The sequence below is a fragment of the Triplophysa rosa genome, linkage group LG15 (assembly GCF_024868665.1).
Source record: "Triplophysa rosa linkage group LG15, Trosa_1v2, whole genome shotgun sequence".
Taxonomy (NCBI): Eukaryota; Metazoa; Chordata; class Actinopteri; order Cypriniformes; family Nemacheilidae; genus Triplophysa; species Triplophysa rosa.
In genome coordinates, this window is record NC_079904.1 from 22,391,289 (window position 1) to 22,411,916 (window position 20,628).

Sequence of the window (20,628 nt, forward strand, 5' to 3'; positions counted from 1 at the left end):
GGTGTCTGATAATGTTTGGAATTCTGGGTATTGTTAGAAAATGTTGACGTTGGGTGGTATTTGGACATGTTGGAGATGGGTAGTATTTAAGAATGTGAATGTTGTTAATGCTATTATAATGTTATAAAGGTGATGACGCTAGTGGTGTTTTTTCTTTTGGGTATCGTTTTGAAAATACTGGGGATAGGTGGTATTTGGTGTTTTTTAAATGTTGGGTGGAGTTTGAAAATACTGGGGATGGGCGGTATTTGAGTTTTTTTATGAGTGGCGTTTATATCTTTTGAAATTTGGGTGGCCTTTGAAAATATTTATGATATTGGTTTGTGTTTACATAGAAAAGGAGGATATGGTGTTTAAAATGCTGGTAATATTGGGTGGTGTTTGAGAATGTTGGGTGGTATTTTTGAATATTGAGGGTGGTGTTTGAAGATGCTTAAATTGTGTTGGTGACGATTTTGGGTTATGTTAGGTTGGTGAGGAACAGTAGTGTTTGTATTAATGTACAACACATGGAGATTATGTGTGGTGGTATTTGAGATGTTTAATTGGTGTTAATGAATATAGTCTACTAGGTGTTTTTTCTGAAGACCACAATATTTATGTAACATTACTTACAACCTATTTTATTTACAGAAATACTGCTCCTTCAACGAAAGCTTTTGAAAGTTCGAATCACATGTAATGATCTATGTTTATGTGTGTGTCTGTGTGCAGTGTCAGCTGTCCCAGGCGCTGAATGGAGTGTCTGACAAAGCCAAGGACGCCAAAGAGTTCCTAGTGCAACTGAAGAACCTGCTACAGCAGATACAGGTACGTTATAATAAATGAATGAATTAACCCGTCACATGCAATAACACACTAATGGAAATTTGACAGTCGTGCAGGTTTGAATCTCTCTGCTGTAATTTCATAGCATCGCTATGTTTGAACACTTGAAAGTGACCAAAAATCTTCACATCGCAAATAATCAAAGCAGTCGTGCTAGCAGAACTTATATTAGCATATATTAGCTTTGATTTGCCAGCGTCTCATTACGCATGCAAATGAAGAGCGTGTTCAAAAGAAATTGGGGCAGTTATAATAATCAACAAGTGTCCCACAAAATATGCAACATTTCACATGAACAGGTTAACATGATTTCTGCATGTTTTAGGATTCAACATCAAAAGCTTTGCTAATCATATGAGTACATGAACAGCGGTTCTCTATAGCAGTGGTTCCTAAACTAGGGGGCGGCACCCCTAGAGGGGGCACAGGGTCTTTACAAGTGGGCGCGAAAAGGCTTAGGTGTTGTCAGCCTCCCAACACTAAAATTCAATTGCCAGCTGACAATGTTTATTGGCATTTTTTCGGATCGACAATTAACACTCTTAACCCCCCCCAAAAATATATTTGATATATTTGGTCGACCAATCACGACGGCCTTTCCATGCCTCTCCGTGAGTTTGTGAGCTTTTACTATTAATGCATTATAACACAGGGCAATAGTATTTATTAATGCATTGAATGTTGCCACAGGTTTGTATAACATTATACAGTCATCCAGTGGGAAACTTAAACTTTGTTTTTATTATACCTAAATGGCATATATTTGTGTTTATTTTTACTGTGAGCCTTATTACTGCTAAAATAATTGGCACCAGCAGTACTTAGTGCTATTTTTCACTTCTTACTATATATTTACAATTTATATGTCAATATTCTTTGTTCTCAGTAGATGTGCACTTCACTGTTACTGTTTTGAGTGTGTGTGTGCTGTCACCACTAGCGGGGTGAACTCTTAACAGTGATAAGGTATAGCTAAGAGCGTTCCAGACCAACCTTCCGAACGTATGACTTACAGAAGGTATACTTAACTAAGAACGTGTCGGGAAACACAAAGAACAAAGTAGCGATAGGAAGGTTTCGGGAAACGCGGCCCAGTTTCTTATCTTCCTCACTGTTAAGAGCTTGCTTAAAATGAATTATCCACTTGTACTTCCTCTGCATGTACAAATCAAATCATATTATATAGAACTCAAACCAATATAATTCAATACATATGATATGAGTTTGCAGGTAAAGGACGTTTCATCCCAGTGTCTTGATGTGGGTGTATGTATTTTAGTGGAGATCCGGTGGGGCTCGATAACACGTTTTTCCACAAAAGGGGGGCCTGACAATTAAAGTTTGGAAACCACTGCTCTAGAGAAATGCATTGTAAATATTAACTGACGAAACACATCATTCATCTGTACTGAAGACAGATATATGCAAATTTCACACATAGACCATACTTGTGTATAAATGTCATGGTTTTCTGCCTGGAGACCACTGGATTATGAGCTATTTTTTCTCGAGTGGAGAGTTTAATGCCTTTTCATACCACCCAGCACGCAGAGAGAGAGAGACGGAGAGAGAGAGGGGGGGGAGAGAGAGAGAGAGAGAGGGGGAGAGAGAAAGAGAGGGGGAGAAAGAGAGAGACAGAGAGAGAGAGAGAGAGAGAGAGAGACAGAGAGAGAGAGAGAGAGACAGAGAGAGAGAGAGAGACAGAGAGAGACAGAGAGAGAGAGAGAGAGACAGAGAGAGAGAGACAGAGAGAGACAGAGAGAGAGAGACAGAGACAGAGAGAGAGAGAGAGACAGAGAGAGACAGAGAGAGACAGAGAGACAGAGAGTGAGAGAAGTGCTGTAATGAAGTGTTTTTCAGTCTGCTCCGTCACACACGCACAATTCCGAGACTATTGTCTGGTTTCGAGGACGACCTTGTCACGATATACATGGCGAGAACCCAAATGCAGGCAGGCAAAGACGGGGTTAACAAAACACTTTATTCACAAGACAAAAAGACAAAGCAAACACCCACGATGGGGATATAAACAAGAAAACAAGATAACAGGAAGCAGACAGGACGTAGACTAACTAAGACTAAACTAAAATAAACACTGGACAAAAGCTAAACTAAAGACTTACTAAACTCGACTTGACAGGGGTTTTCACAGACAACAGGAACACAGCGCACATGGCAGACGAAAGGCACTCGACGAAACCATACACAACGTAGTACAATCCACGAGCACAGGACAAAGAAACAAGAGGGTATATATAGGTAAGACAAACGAGGGATAAGGACACAGGGCAGGTGTGGGTAATGAAACACTCAGGGAAAGGTAACAAGGAAACGAGAGGGGTGGGGCCAATGACAAGACACTGGAGAGAACGCATATTATTGTCAAAAGGACAATAATATGTTTCTCTCCACACATAACCAAAGGCTTTGTCATGACTCTGCTACAGGACCAAGAAAAACATGACTAAATGAAGCAGAGCCATGACAGCCCTCTTTTTGTCTAAATGAAAACGATGTTATCATTTGCTTACCCCACTGATCTATAATGAAAAAATGGATTGCGCAGCATAATGTTGAAGCCACCGTGCCACTTTGTTCTATTGTATTAATGGGAAAGTATCTGATTTGATGTATTTTGTATCCGAAGTCTTCATGTACGTTCTCACAGTCACAATGCAAGTTTAATGTTTACTTACACTATTCTTTTCCATGAAATGAAAGGGAATGGTGAACAGGGAGCCACTTTAGTGGTATTTTGTTCTGAGTAAATGAACATCGGTTCTCTAGAGAAATGCAATGTTTCACAAACAGACGCGTATTCTTTAGTGTTCCTCGCTTCCATCTGCACCAGTATCAGTATGTGGGTGTTAGAGAGGAGATCTGACGCACAACTCAAAGTGAATGAATTATAAGCTCTCTTCTGAACTCCTACACTCACACGCATCACTACCAGCTTTACAAAATGCATTTTAAAGGTGAAGTGCGTAATATCTGCCCTGGCGGCAAACCAAGCTAAGCTGAACACAGCAGTCATTATTTCTGTCAGTTCTTCTCCATATTTGATGTGTTTGACATGTAAACATCAAAGCTTCACCAAAGTACATCTAGTTATTTAATCTAAGCTGCCAAATTGTCGTTACGATTTTTTATGATTTTTTGATATTAAACACCAGGGCTCAACAATAAGGCCTGCGCGATGACCAGGGGCTAGCACGAGAGACCCTCGGGCCAGTTGACAGCCATGTCAGTTGCCCTATCGGGCCAGTGCTGTATCGTAACGAAAGGTTATAATTTGCACGTTTTATAGCCTCAAATATTCTCAAAAAGACGCAAAAGAGAACTCGATTCTGTTCTCACGGGGTGTTTGAAATATGCGCGCGGCCAGAAAGGCGCAACTCAGACAACGTGCAAACTATTGCATTGAGTTCTCTTTCACAGACATATGCACATAAAATGGTGACAAAATGCCCATATTAGCAAGTATTTATGTCTTAAATGAACAAAAACAATTTGGCAATAAAATGCATGGAATCTCTTAAAGGGGCGGCAGCAGCATAATTACAGTAAGATCTTTTTAATGTTCATCAAACAACAAGGATTGAGTCAGAACAGCTCCTGACTGATTAATTTATATTTTATAGTAAGATTGTGTCTATATTTCATTCAAAACACTGATTATTTGTATATTTGCTACAAAATACTTTGATTACTTGTTCTTATTTTATCACTTGCTGGTTAATTGTCTTCAACAATATTAGAAATTTCTGTGAGTAAGGCCAATAGTTTTTATGGTATAATAACCATATTTATTAAGATTACATAGGTAAAACAACAAACAAACTAATAACTAGACAATATTATTTGTCTATTACTTTTTTTGTGGTGGGGCCTGTAAAAATTTGAATCACTTGCCCGACCGGGCCAGTGGAAAAAATCCTTAGCGTTGAGCCCTGAACACTGTCAGATATCACAAATAAAGCCATATCGCATTGCATTATAATGTGAAATGGTTTCAGTTGTTTCAAAAAACATGTTAATATAATTATTAGCATTTACTTTGGCTGGGTTGTTTCAACGCGTTGTTGGGTCAAATGTATTTTTATAAACAATTGGGGAAGTAGTAAAAAAGTCAATCTACAAAACAGGTAACCCAAAGTGACAACAACAGCAAAATAAACCAACAAATAGATAGAAATTGCAGATAGAGCTATGTTCCTGGGGTTGACTTGTATCTCTGTGTGTGTGTCACAGGAGAACGGGGTTGAGTTTGAGGCATGTCTGGTGGCTCAGTGTGATTCGTTGATTGAAGCTCTGACTCGGCAGAAGGCCAAACTCCTCACCAAGGTCACCAAGGAGAAAGAGAGCAAACTGAAGGTAAGTCAACACACACACGTTGGGTTGGCTTTCCATAGACATAATGATTTTGTCATGAACGGGTGGTGAGACAAGGAGAGAGGACCTAAACGCAGACAGCGGGTAAGGGGTATTAACAAGACATTTATTAACAAAAATACAAAACAAAGACCCACGTGGGGATAACATAACAAAACAGGGGAATCTACAACAGGACAGGACTAAGAATAATTACACCTAACAAGACTAAGATTAACATAAACATGAACTACAAATGACTAGACTAGACTAGACTAGAATAGACTAGACTAGACTGACACGGAACAGGCACTCACCATACAAGTGACACATACACGCACAATGAACCAGCACAGGACAGAAAACACAGGGGCATTAAATAAGGGATCAAATCAAGAGGGGACAGGTGTAGGGCATGAAACCAATAACAAGCAATAATGAGGAGACGAGAGGGCGGGAACAGAGACGAGACCGGAGAGAGTATGGCAAGCCAAAAGGGCCAAAACGCCTCTCTCCACATGAAACAAGAGGTTCTGTCATGCTTCTGCCACTAGATCAAGAAAAGCAAGACAAGATGGGGCAGAACCATGACAGATTTTTGTTACTGTGCAGACTGTATATTGTATCCTCTAACTCTCATCCTACACCCAAACCGAAACATCACACAAACCTTTCTGCATTTTAAATCATTTAGTTTGATTTACTGGACAAAAAATGAAAAAATAACCAGACAGATTTTGCCCCCCATTGACTCCCATAGTAGGAAAAATTACTTGATCATTTGTTTTGTTCTGTTAAACACAAAAGAAGATATTTTGAAGAATGTAGGACAGCAAACAGTTCTGGGGCACCTTTGACTACCATTGTATTTTTTCATACTATGGGAGTCAATGGGGGGCAAAATCTCTCTCAGAACAAAGAAACTTATACAGATTTGGAACAACTCGAAGGTGAGTCAATGATGACAGAATTTTCATGTTTGGGTGAAGTATCCCTTTAACCTTTGTTCGTTTTTTAGTGATCTGTGTTATTGCTTTGTCTGTTTGCTACTTGGTATTTTCAATAGAGAGAGATTATTTTCTCAGTGGGTCACGTGACATTGTGCCAGATGTGATGGAGATAGAGAGAGTTTCTCTATTACAATTCTCTCATGGCATGACACGGAGCAGATTGAGTTTTTGTTTCAGTCGTGCCACAGCATATGTTCAGAATCACTGAGGTTATTTCATCCACCTCGCGGCCTGACACCAATACAGCTTTATTTGCTCAGTGAATTAAAGTGGAGCTATAGCTGCTTTAATAAAACTACGGTGTATTTTGTTGACATTACAAGTGTGTATATTTATAAAGAATGAATGCAGAAACATCATTTCAGCAGAGAAGTCTTTCTCGCCTCACACATTTGACTGGTTATTACAATAGATTATTAATTGTGGCTCTCAAAATATGTTCCTCCATCTGCCAGGGTTTGTGTTAATGTTATGGAGTATTTCTGGATGCTATTTTCCGCTCTAATTCATTTGTTTCAAGCCAGCAGTTTGACAGCAGAGTCTTATACATCACGCCACACTAAACAAAGCGTGACACGGTGTTGCGGGAGCATGTGTCGTGTATTTTATAATTAATAGCTTTTCTATATATTGTTTTATACATCACCGAGATTTGTTTTTATATACAAATTTGGGTTTATAAAGTAAAAAAACATTGCAAAATAGCAATTTTATTGATTTCACACTCATCATAAATAGAAGCTTTTCCCCAGGGATAGTAACAGGAAGATACAAAAATCGATTTTTTTCTATATCCATATGTGCAGTCACATATTATCGAAATCTTAAGCAGGTGTTTTGTAAAAAAATATAACCGCAACGTTTAAAACGCTCCGTGGCTCATTTTGTTTCGTATTGTTTAATTCATCATTCATTTGTACCCTGAAGGGTTCATTTCTGTGCTGTCATTTATAATTATACAGTCATTAATCTGTGTCCTGAGAGCGTCTGACGTGCATCATTAAATCATTATACATCATAATTCATGCATCATTACTTATTTGATCTGATTGTCTTCACCATTAGTTATGGCAAATGAAAGATGAACGAATGTTGAGTGCTGCTTTGTTTTGCAGTATCAGATACTGATAATTATGTATATTTAAGATAATATATAAATGTTTTAAACATCAATTAATACTTGATCAATGAGATATGCGAGGCAATGATGCATTTCTTGATCTAATCTATCATCTTATCTATCTAAAGACAAACTATAAAATGAATTCAAATCTGAGATCATTTTCATGCTTAGAGTAGAATGAGCAGCTTTAAAAAATGGGACAGCTGAATACCATGTTTTTTGGTGACATCAACCATATTTTTAAATAAAAAAGTGGCTTTTCCCACATGTAGTGGTGTGTTTGAGAAAAATGTAATTTTGTTCTAGAAAAATAATCATGGACGCTGATGATTGGATATTGATAATAATGTATTCAAAATATATGCCACGGTCATGACCCGCATTTAAAGGTACAGTGTGTAATTTTTTGGAGGATCTATTGACAAAAATGCAGTATAAGATACGTAACTATGTCATCTTCAGAGGTCTGTAAACATTCTTATTACCTTAGAATGAACTATTTCTATCTACAAACACCGCGGGTACGCTTACATGGAATTCACCATGTTGTTTCTACGGTAGCCCCAAACGGACAAACTGCTTTACAGAACGTGTTCCGTAAATACGCTATCTCTGTCATGGTCTTGCCTCTTCTTGTCATGATTTTCGAGTCTTGTGGCAGGATCATGACAGACCCACGTGTTTAATGTGGAGAGGAGCATGGCTTTGTTTTGACGTGCCATGCATTCTCTCCGGTGTCTCGTCTCTTGGCCCCGCCCCCGCCCCCTTGTTTCTGCATTAGCATCTCATTAGTGTTTCATTCCCCTCACCTTTCCCATGTAATCTTCCCGTTAGTTTCCCTTAGTGTTTGATTCCCGTCACCTGCCCGTCACCCACCATTTGTCATTATTCCCTAGTTAGTGTTCCCCTTATAAACTCCCTTGTTTCACTATCCCTTGTCGGTTCATTGTTTGCCTTTCTCGTCTACTCGCTTGAGTACCTGCGTCATGTCATTTTGTGGATTACCCTGTTCCTGTTTACCTTGTTCCTGTTTGCCGTTCCCCAGTCGTGTTTTGGACTTATTATTTGATTCTTGAATATTGATTGTTTTGTCCCCCTTGTGGGAAGTTTTAGTTTGTATTCTTGTTTTGTTATTCGTGTTTTCCCCATCGTGGGCTTTTATTTATATTTAATAAAAGTATTTTTGTTTAACCCTTTAATAACTGCCCGCGCCTGGGTTCTGCCTCATCTAACCTGACAATCTCCTTTGGAAAAGAAGCGAAAACTTGCCGACATCTTTGTCCTGTGTCAGCCACCGTAGTGCTTCGAAAGGGAGGGGGAGGGGAAGAGTGAGCCATTGGTTGCAATTCACAACCTCATCGCTAGATGCCGCTAAAATCTCCACATTCTTATCTTCTTTAAAGAATGACCCTCTAGCTGCTGTTCACACACTGTTTGTGTGTGATGAGAGTTTAAGTGTATATCCTCTCTGTGTTTCAGACTGTGAAGGATCAGATAACCCACTGCACCATGAAGCTCCGGCAGACCACAGGAATGATGGAATTCTGTCTTGAGGTTATTAAAGAGAATGATCCAAGCGGATTCCTACAGGTAAGCACACTCAAATACACAGACACACACATAAACACACACTACTTGGCGACATCTGCTATTCTATACTGTACTGTATTTTAATATAATTCTATGTACATAACAGTTTAATAGTAAAAATGAAACTCAAGGCCATATAATGGTCTCAGATGGGCTCTTCTGAAAGTATTTACCTGCTATTCACAATGATTCTACTGAAAGGATGAGTCCACACTTTCAATAATTGATGTTTCAAGGAGTGAAAGTTGCTGCAGATCAATGCTGCCCATTACTGTAATATTCATGAAGTATTCATTGTGATGTTGCTATTAGAGCCCTCACAAAACTAATGCTCAGATTTAGGATATTTCCCTGCTCAACCCGGAAATAATTGTTGGAACTGGGTTCTTTTAATGTTACTAAATATTTTTATTGTTAATACATTTAGACGTAATTTCCGGGTTTGAGGTGGGAAATGCAAATAAAGCAAGAATGCATGAGATTAATTTAATCTAAGATCAACATCTGAACCCTTTTGGAGGTTGTACAGATATAAGATAAGATAAGGTTGAATAGGCTGTCTTGGTTTATCCGGGATGGACAGACTTTGTATCATTAGGTGTTTTCCAGTACCCAACATTTTTCAAAAGTGTAAAATCGTGCAGATAAATAAATCCAGTTAATCTTAATAAAAGTGAAGTACTGTAAACAGGTGCCTATATCTCCAATCACTGGGGATTCTTAATGTTCTCCCTCTCGTTTCTGTCGGGTTCATCTGTAAGATCTCAGATGCGTTGATAAAGCGTGTCCAGGGCTCTCAGGAGCAGTGGGTGAAAGGTGCGCTGGAGCCGAAGGTCTGCCCGGAATTTGCCTTGAGTGTCAACACAGACCCCCTGATGCAGACCATCCTCCAACTGGACTTCACTCAGAGTAAAGGTGAACATTCAGACAGTTTTCACCAGTGATCATGTCTAGGGATGGGTATGGTTTGAATTTGATCAACTCCAGTTACGATTCTGCTTAACGATTCTGATTCTTATCGTTTCTTAGTTTCAATTTCAAAGTTGCAAAAAATGAACATTTAGATGTTAACCTGTATGGTAGTATAGCCTGCTCATTGACTGGTTTGCAAAAAATATATTTATATATTTATGAGCACCGTTTGAGTATATACTAGGGCTGTCAATGTATACATTTTTTAATCGCGATTAATCACACCCTTTTCGTGCGATTAACTGCGATTAATCGCACACTTATGGTGAAATTAAACATACACTCTTTATTTTGTAGTGCTGTCAATCGTAAAAAAATTAACTTGCTAATCACACACAGCTTTTATGTTTTAAATATGCTTTTATATTCTAATAATTTCACATTTTATCTCCAAATGAATGTAGAAACGACACATTTCTTTAACAGCATCATTTTATGAATGAAAGGCAACATTTTAATATTGTTGGCTTTGCAACTGATGCCTTTATTAAATATATTATTTTATCTACTAATCAAACCCATTATAATAAGTGTGCCCTTCCTACAGCGTGATTATATAATGTAACGCTAGACAATGATGACAGAAAAAAACGGATGTTGCGTTAAATATTTTTTTTAACGCTTTCATCTAAAACAATTCAACGTTGACAGCCTTAGTATATACACATCGCAACCATGTTTTGTCCGATTTATTACAATGTGTATTACCATACAACTGCAAATATCATGGTTAAATTGTAGTTACTATAATGTGGTTACTGTGCTTTACTATAAATACCATAGTTAAACTATGGTTACTATAGTAAAATATGAATTGAAATTTTATATCAAGTATCCGATTCCTAACCTACCTATTCTAATTCCAGAATTGGAATTGATTGATTGTTTTTCGGTTTCCAACCATAATCATGTCTCATACACCATTTCATAATGTAAACACTCAATATGCTTTTGTGTAAATTCTAAACTTCCAGATTTATCCGACAGTCTGACACTTTGTCAAAAGTTAAACTATTATAAATCCGACTTCATCGACATATTACTATCGTTTGGTAAAGACTGGTTAGTGTTTGAGGGTTGTGGAGGATGTCCCAAGCTTTCCACAGTAACTGAACAATGTTGAAAAGTGTTTTGACCTTAAAAATCAAAATGTATGGTACAGTTTATATCAGGATTCATTTTTGCTTCCCAAACGTTGTTTTATTGTGACTCTAGCAAGCTATTAGATATCGATAAAGATAGAGATAAAGATATCTGTCTTCCCCCGATGAAAGACCACTTAAAGAAAAACACTTGGGGCGATTCGGACTATTCCATACGCATCCATGGTATTTTTTCTTTATTCAGAGGTGAATGAGCCGTAATCTCCTCAGTTGAACCTTTAGACTCACACGTGCAACACCTGCTTTGTCCGCTGTCATCTTTCAGATGGTCAGGAGGCTGCATTATTCAATCAAATGCATGCAGGTGGCCAGAAAGAGGCAGAGATCGCAGGAGGTATTTCAGAGCTGCTACACTTCCAACCGTTCTCCTAAAACTCCCAACCCACCCTAATACACAACTCCTTCCCTTGTACGTTTTAGAGGCACCCGTGACTTTCAGGAAGTGCTTGGTCCCGTGCATGTCACTCCGTGTTTACCCTTGTTTAACCTTTTTGCGACAACTTCGAGGACGAGGGTCCATGTTAACCGTAAACGTGCCGTCTTCTTGCAGAGACCCCCACGGTTCCCCCTGCCCCGCTGCTGCAGTTGGAAAAATGTTGCACGCGGAACAACAGCGCCACCCTGGCTTGGAGGATAACAACAGTCCAGGCCCTGTCGGTGGAAGGTTACGTGCTGGAGCTAGATGACGGCAACGGCGGACCTTACCGGGTGTGTTGAACAAATATTTACGAATGAGATGTATGGAGTTCATAGAAATACGATCATGCATTAAATTAAATATAAATAGGCTTATGAAAGATATTTTTGCTTGGTATGTTCCCCAAATCATATGATATAATATTAATTTAGTCAAATAATTACAGAAATGTGACCCAGTTTGTGAAAAGCAGGTTAAAGGTCCCAAAATCAAATTCTGAGAAGAGCATCAAAGTTTGATTTCATCAATTGATTTCAGTATAATTTCAATCTTTGACATGGCCTTACTCAGTCAATATTAAAGTGTTGTTTATGTGTGTGACAAACCTTGTGCCAATTTATAATTATAATTGCTGAGTATTTTCTTCATAAAACTGCAGTTTACCAAAGACAGTTTAAAAAATGCTTTTTTTTATTTGAAACTTCCCCAGTTAATGACGTCATAAACCTGTAACCAATCACATCCACTCATTTGAGCCCTGTGGATCAGCAGTTTGAAGCATAAATATCGTCGCTGTCGGGCGGAATCCTCATATCTCCAAAACCATTATTTTTCAGGAAATAAAAAAAACTGCATATTTTTTGAGTTATTAAACATTGTTTCGTTAAAGTTGGTATTATACCTTATATTGCTATCATATACTGTTGTGTACCAACATTAACACAACATTTCCCCAAAACCATGTTTAATCGGAGATACAAGGTTTATGACTTGGGAGCAGGGAGATACGAGATTACGCTGTCATTGATAAGAATGGTACGGACACAGACGTCGCTGCTGCCAGCAGTGTTCATCAAAGTCTGCGGTCGCGTTGAGCCTTTTGACAAGAGACGAGACTTTAAGAGCTAATGATTGTGGTTACATACATATTCCTAAACTCTATTTTAAATGTTAGAGCTATGAGTGATGCAATGCCAGAATAAAACGTTTAAACAGGCTGTCTAATATAAGCGGAAATTAATCTGCACGCAAATAAAGTCGGCGGTCGCGTTGAGCCTCTTGACAAGAGAAAAGGCTTCAATAGTTAACCAAAGCTAACGACTGTGGTTACATACATCTTCCTAAACTCTATTTTAAAGGTTTAAGAACTATAAGTGATGTAATACAAAAAACGATGAGCTGACTAGGCTGTCTAATAGGTGGAAATTAGCCGAATCTTCTTCAAACTTACCTTCGTGGTTCACGGGCTTCCTTCTGCACCGAAGCATTACAGCTATCGATTTTTAACAAAACAGACCTACTCAAATGTATCTAACTGAACTATTTTCACTCGTTATTGTCTAAAAAACTTTCAATCAGGAGACGTAATGCCGAGAGGCTCCCGCGGAGTGAAGAAGAGGTGGAGTTACGAGACTTCTCAGACAGTTGAAGTGTCCAATGGAGTTAAGAGATTTGCTCTCAAGCTATTTTCAACACTTTAGATTGGTTAATAATTTGTAAAAATAACAGACCCACATGGGGACTGACCAATAGCATCGATTTGTGAAAAAATATGGAATTGACCAAATTTGGACATAGGAGGTTTCCTCCCGACAGCGACGATATGCAAAGATGGCGCATAGATTCGGGCTGAAACAATCGCTGCACTGCTGTGTCAGCTCTCAGTTTCACTTTCAGTTTTAGCAACGTCTGGAATTGCCTAGTGCCACTTAGTGGAGGCGGGGCTAATTTGCATATTCATGTGTCTGCATATACTTAAGGAGGCTTAGGTGTAGAGTTACAAGCTATTTTAAGAGAGGAAAAGAGAAAAAAAGAAACGTTTAAATATGTAATTTTGATGGTCAAAGATTAGTTTTAAGGGATAAAATTATCGACCACAAGGGGACTTTAAAGATATCAAGGTTATATTTTCACAGAAGGTTCTTTACGTGATGTAAAAAAATAATGAAAAAATAATTTTGTAATGTTATTTTACAGAATCTCAGATTGACAGCTTGTTTTATAATTCATGACAAACATGCAGCATAACTCGTATCTTCAGAAATGTGTAATGTCTCGCAAGATGTTTTCCATCTTTGACGCTTCTCTCTTCTTGTCCGTCTGTGTTTCTGTATTTCAATCTTGCAGGAGGTATATGTGGGTAAAGAGACTGTCTGTACGGTCGACGGCCTTCATTTCAACAGCTTGTACAATGCTCGCGTCAAAGCGTATAACTCTGCCGGCGTGGGATCTTACAGCAAAGTAGTAGTTCTGAAGACATCTGACGGTGCGTGTTTTCTGTGTTTTGGAAGTGTCTCTGAAAGTGTTTAAAACTCTCTCTCCTCTCTCTTTTGCTCATGCACACACATTTACAAGTTCTCTTTTAGCTTTACATTATATATTCTCTTTTCTTGGCGTGGCTTCTGATCCTGAAGTGGAAGGACCCCTGCTGTGCATGGTTCTCTTAAAAACACTTTACATGGATCAAAGTTCGTAGTGTAGACAGAGACGTAAAGTTACAAAAATATTAACCCATAAACAAAGTGGAACGTTTTTTAATGGCAGATGCTAATGCATAATGATGATTTAGTCTTTGGGCATGTTAGTATTTTCACCCCAAAAATGGTTTTAGGTCATTTATTTATATCTTTTGCTCTAGTGTGCTAGTAGGAAATATCATTAAATTTCCAAAAATTCCTTATGCCATTATTTGTAATAATCCAGTGAGATTTTTGCAGGCACGGGAGTTGTGTGCATACTGGATTATTATAAATAACAGCATAAGGAATGTTTGGAAATCTAAACTGATATTTCCTACTGACACACTATAGCAAAATATATCCACAACTAAAGGGATAGTTCACTCAAGAATGAAGATTCTGTCATCATTTACTTGCCCTCAAGTTGTTCCAAACCTGTATACATTTCTTTGTTCTGTTGAATGCAAAAGAAGATATTTGGAAGAATGTTAACGACTGACAGTTCTGGGGAACCATTGACTACCATAGTAGGAAAAATGATCGTATCATGTTTTTGTTCTGTTGAACACAAAAGAAGATATTTTGAGGAATTTAGGAAAGAAAACAGTTCAGGGGCACCTCTGAATAAAAAAGAATTACCATGGTAGTCAATGGTGTCCCAGAAGTGTCATTCTTCCAAATATCTTTCTTTGTGTTTAACTGGAAATATAAATTTATACAGGTTTGGAACAACTTGGGAGGGGGATACTCTATTTTTGGGTATAGTATCCCTGTAAAACAATTTTTTGGGGGGCAAAATACTTAAATGTCTAAGGGTGTGTTCACACCAAGAGCGAATTGAGCTATTTGCACAAACATTACATACAAAAGTCAATGCAAAGACGGGGTGACATAATTTCCACGGATGCCCGATATTCGCTCTTCCACACAAGTTTAAAAATCTTAACTTGAGCAGCATATTCGTGCGAAGAGCTTATGGACTACTACGGTTTGACACGTCTGGATGCGTGATGGCAATTCCTGTCGCGTGAGGGTTTTTTTTGCGCTAGTAATGCGAACTAAACAAATAATCCTGCGAGTAATATAGAGCAAGGAACGAGTTCGCGTTTGGTGTGAACACACAGTAAGACTTTTGCACAGCACTGTATATAGAATAATAATAAACATACTCTACTGTTAAAATCTTTATATTTTCTTTCCACATTTTAGAATCATAATAAACTCAATTATAGAATAACACAAATAAAACTATGGGAATTAATCAAATAAATAAATAAATATTTAAATTTTGCATCTTCAAAGTCGCTGCGCTTTGCCTAGAGTTTACAGAAATGTTTTCTGGTTATTTTATCAAGCAACTTTTTGAGGTTTCACCTGGCTGTGAAACTCTGCTAAACATGTCTGTATTTAGACACATTTTTACAAAGCCACAATAAAAGTTACATTGCTTGAGCTAAAAAAGGTGAATGTAGGTTGGTGTTTGCTTGGTTTTATCTTGTTCTGCAAAGTAACATTTGATCTCAGAAGAAACATTTCATTAGCACAGCTAGAGTTCCTTATACATTCCGCTGTCGAATATAAGAAAAAAGTGTACCAGCTTTAATATTTCATACCTTTAACTCTTTCAATATTTTATGTGACACTAAAGTACAGTGTGCAGCCAATTATTATGGTTTTACTTATGCTGTTTTATATCCTCTTTAAAAGTGCTACAGGTGTTTTTAATGTCACGCATACTCTAAACCCCTACTGAAATATCACCAGAGAAATCACACTCCTTAAAAATAAAAATCAGAGAATTCAGTAAAATTTGTGTTTTCTGAACAAACAGAATTTAGGACCACATGAACATTAATTCTTATTTCATCTTTCATATGCAGTGGCGTGGTTCACCTTCGACCCCACATCGGCTCACAGAGACATCGTTCTGTCCAATGAAAACCAGACGGTGACGTGTAACAGTTACGATGATCGGGTGGTACTCGGCACGGCTGCCTTCTCCAAGGGTGTGCATTACTGGGAACTCAGCGTGGATCGCTACGACAACCACCCTGACCCTGCGTTCGGCGTGGCACGGATTAATACGATGAAGGACATGATGCTGGGAAAGGATGACAAGGCCTGGGCCATGTATGTGGACAACAATCGCTCCTGGTTCATGCACAACAACTCCCACACCAACAGGTACGCATCTTCCTGTGGGGAAATTGTTGATGGACTTGTTGAGATTTGATCCACACTGTCACTCATTTTTGCCTAGATTTCCACCTGTATTGTATATATCAGTGGTTCTCAACTTGTTTGGCCATGGGACCCACATTTTCCCATGGTCAACAAGCCGCCACCTACTTTTGGGGTTTATGACGTCATATGTAGTTTGTTTAAAAAAACGAGTGACAAATTGTTTTGACTAATATGACTAATACTGATGAATGAACAGCCTATAAGTTAAGGTTACGGCTATTAAATAGCAGCACCAAACTCATTTTTTTATTTAATTGTTGGTTTGAGTCACCACCGTAATATAAACATATACAAAATAACACTAAGCGAAAATAACATGGCATTTTGGGGTTATTGAAACAAGAGTCACCATGATGAATACACAATACTAACATAAACTGTTATGAATATGAATATCAGACATTCATATAAATCCTTCCCAGCTAACACACGAAGTAACAGTTATGTGATTTTTAGGTTCTTTACTTTTATTTCACTCGTTGCATGCCATGCTCGCAGGTTTTTTTGCGCTTCAGTGAAGACAGCGTGCGCCGCCGCATTTGCTTGAATACAGCACTGTATAACATCTCACAGGACAGTTCGTTTTTCTGAGGTGAAACACTTTTTATTTCGTAACAAGTTAAGAAAATAACGATAGAATAATGACACTGACATTCAGCCTGACAACGGTCATGGCTGGCTACGTTCTTTGTGAGCGCTGCCGCCACCCTGTCTGCTTCCCAGGCGAGTTCGACTGCCGCTTCGGCGAGGTAGGCAGCGGGGGTGATTTGAGGGTACCTATGGATGTTGCTCCATCAGCTTCGGCTTCGCGGACCACCCATACCCCAGCAGGCTCACCTGGCTCGTCCCCGATGGGCGGCGGTGGACCGTCCCATAGCGGGCAGACTCGACAGAGGGATGAGGACGAACTCTCTGTCATAGCATCGGACAGCTATCTCCTGGCATCAGATGCAGAAGACCTCTCTGAGCTCCCGCCCCTGGGCGGTCGAGTTCAAGATGAGGTCGACGCTGAGATGTCAGCCATGCTTGCCCGGGCAACCGCCCTCCCCGAAATGCGCGCGGCTGGATCATGGTTTCTGGGGACGGAGCGTGGTCAAAAGCCACGCACCGCCCCGGTACCATTCTTCCCGGAAGTGCATGAGGAGGTCACGAAGTCCTGGAATGCACCGTTCTCGGCGAGTTCCCGGCTAGCGGGCTCGGGGGCTGTTACTTCCCTAGATGGTGGGCCGGCTAAACACTTCAGCACTGGCTTCAGAGTCGTGTTCCCTGGACGGCGTGGCACACCGGTACCAGGCGCATTACGGTAACGCCTCAGTGCCTTTGCACCCTCACCCCTTGGTCAAACCTGACCTTTCTCTGAGCGGGGGTTCCACTCGGGCAGGTTTCGAGGCGCGTCGTGGTCACGACAGACGCCTCCCTGCAGGGGTGGGGCTGCCGTGTGCAACGGGCACTCGGTATCGGGGCAGTGGACGGGTCCCCGGCTGCGGTGGCACATCAACTGGCTAGAGTTGCTGGCTGTCCTTTTGGCACTAAGGAGGCTCCAGCCCCTCGTGCAGGACAAACACATGCTGGTCCGGTCGGACAGCACGGCTGCCATGGTGTACATCAATCACCAAGGCGGCATACGCTCACGGCAGATGTCACGACTCGCCCGACGCCTCCTCCTCTGGAGTCAGCAGGTGATCAAGTCCCTGCAAGCCACTTTCATCCCAGGCTACCTGAACCAGACAGCCGATGCGCTCTCTCGTCAGGGGACGCCCCGCGGAGAATGGCGACTCCATCCCATTTTTATTTAGTTATCGTCTCGTTTTCGTCAGTGAAAACATGTCGTTAACGAATACTTTTCGTCATAGTTTTCGTTAACGAAATTAACACTGCAGGGGATCAAATACTTATTTCCCTCACTGTACATTCCGCTGTCGAATATAAGAAAAAAGTGTACCAGCTTTAATATTTCATACCTTTAACTCTTTCAATATTTTATGTGACACTAAAGTACAGTGTGCAGCCAATTATTATGGTTTTACTTATGCTGTTTTATATCCTCTTTAAAAGTGCTACAGGTGTTTTTAATGTCACGCATACTCTAAACCCCTACTGAAATATCACCAGAGAAATCACACTCCTTAAAAATAAAAATCAGAGAATTCAGTAAAATTTGTGTTTTCTGAACAAACAGAATTTAGGACCACATGAACATTAATTCTTATTTCATCTTTCATATGCAGTGGCGTGGTTCACCTTCGACCCCACATCGGCTCACAGAGACATCGTTCTGTCCAATGAAAACCAGACGGTGACGTGTAACAGTTACGATGATCGGGTGGTACTCGGCACGGCTGCCTTCTCCAAGGGTGTGCATTACTGGGAACTCAGCGTGGATCGCTACGACAACCACCCTGACCCTGCGTTCGGCGTGGCACGGATTAATACGATGAAGGACATGATGCTGGGAAAGGATGACAAGGCCTGGGCCATGTATGTGGACAACAATCGCTCCTGGTTCATGCACAACAACTCCCACACCAACAGGTACGCATCTTCCTGTGGGGAAATTGTTGATGGACTTGTTGAGATTTGATCCACACTGTCACTCATTTTTGCCTAGATTTCCACCTGTATTGTATATATCAGTGGTTCTCAACTTGTTTGGCCATGGGACCCACATTTTCCCATGGTCAACAAGCCGCCACCTACTTTTGGGGTTTATGACGTCATATGTAGTTTGTTTAAAAAAACGAGTGACAAATTGTTTTGACTAATATGACTAATACTGATGAATGAACAGCCTATAAGTTAAGGTTACGGCTATTAAATAGCAGCACCAAACTCATTTTTTTATTTAATTGTTGGTTTGAGTCACCACCGTAATATAAACATATACAAAATAACACTAAGCGAAAATAACATGGCATTTTGGGGTTATTGAAACAAGAGTCACCATGATGAATACACAATACTAACATAAACTGTTATGAATATGAATATCAGACATTCATATAAATCCTTCCCAGCTAACACACGAAGTAACAGTTATGTGATTTTTAGGTTCTTTACTTTTATTTCACTCGTTGCATGCCATGCTCGCAGGTTTTTTTGCGCTTCAGTGAAGACAGCGTGCGCCGCCGCATTTGCTTGAATACAGCACTGTATAACATCTCACAGGACAGTTCGTTTTTCTGAGGTGAAACACTTTTTATTTCGTAACAAGTTAAGAAAATAACGATAGAATAATGACACTGACATTCAGCCTGACAACGGTCATGGCTGGCTACGTTCTTTGTGAGCGCTGCCGCCACCCTGTCTGCTTCCCAGGCGAGTTCGACTGCCGCTTCGGCGAGGTAGGCAGCGGGGGTGATTTGAGGGTACCTATGGATGTTGCTCCATCAGCTTCGGCTTCGCGGACCACCCATACCCCAGCAGGCTCACCTGGCTCGTCCCCGATGGGCGGCGGTGGACCGTCCCATAGCGGGCAGACTCGACAGAGGGATGAGGACGAACTCTCTGTCATAGCATCGGACAGCTATCTCCTGGCATCAGATGCAGAAGACCTCTCTGAGCTCCCGCCCCTGGGCGGTCGAGTTCAAGATGAGGTCGACGCTGAGATGTCAGCCATGCTTGCCCGGGCAACCGCCCTCCCCGAAATGCGCGCGGCTGGATCATGGTTTCTGGGGACGGAGCGTGGTCAAAAGCCACGCACCGCCCCGGTACCATTCTTCCCGGAAGTGCATGAGGAGGTCACGAAGTCCTGGAATGCACCGTTCTCGGCGAGTTCCCGGCTAGCGGGCTCGGGGGCTGTTACTTCCCTAGATGGTGGGCCGGCTAAACACTTCAGCACTGGCTTCAGAGTCGTGTTCCCTGGACGGCGTGGCACACCGGTACCAGGCGCATTACGGTAACGCCTCAGTGCCTTTGCACCCTCACCCCTTGGTCAAACCTGACCTTTCTCTGAGCGGGGGTTCCACTCGGGCAGGTTTCGAGGCGCGTCGTGGTCACGACAGACGCCTCCCTGCAGGGGTGGGGCTGCCGTGTGCAACGGGCACTCGGTATCGGGGCAGTGGACGGGTCCCCGGCTGCGGTGGCACATCAACTGGCTAGAGTTGCTGGCTGTCCTTTTGGCACTAAGGAGGCTCCAGCCCCTCGTGCAGGACAAACACATGCTGGTCCGGTCGGACAGCACGGCTGCCATGGTGTACATCAATCACCAAGGCGGCATACGCTCACGGCAGAT

The 20,628-nt window shown here is 40.7% G+C and overlaps 1 protein-coding gene across 1 annotated transcript in view; it reads left to right on the forward strand.

Moving 5' to 3' along the window:
- LOC130565932 (E3 ubiquitin-protein ligase TRIM9) overlaps positions 1-20,628 on the forward strand; it is a 32,572-nt gene that overhangs the window by 10,660 nt on the left and 1,284 nt on the right. Inside the window, exons 2-8 of the mRNA XM_057353089.1 lie at positions 715-810; positions 5,080-5,202; positions 8,812-8,922; positions 9,684-9,837; positions 11,608-11,765; positions 13,822-13,960; positions 16,034-16,337. Coding sequence (XP_057209072.1) covers positions 715-810; positions 5,080-5,202; positions 8,812-8,922; positions 9,684-9,837; positions 11,608-11,765; positions 13,822-13,960; positions 16,034-16,337 — 1,085 coding nt within the window. The remainder of the gene's footprint in view (positions 1-714; positions 811-5,079; positions 5,203-8,811; positions 8,923-9,683; positions 9,838-11,607; positions 11,766-13,821; positions 13,961-16,033; positions 16,338-20,628) is intronic.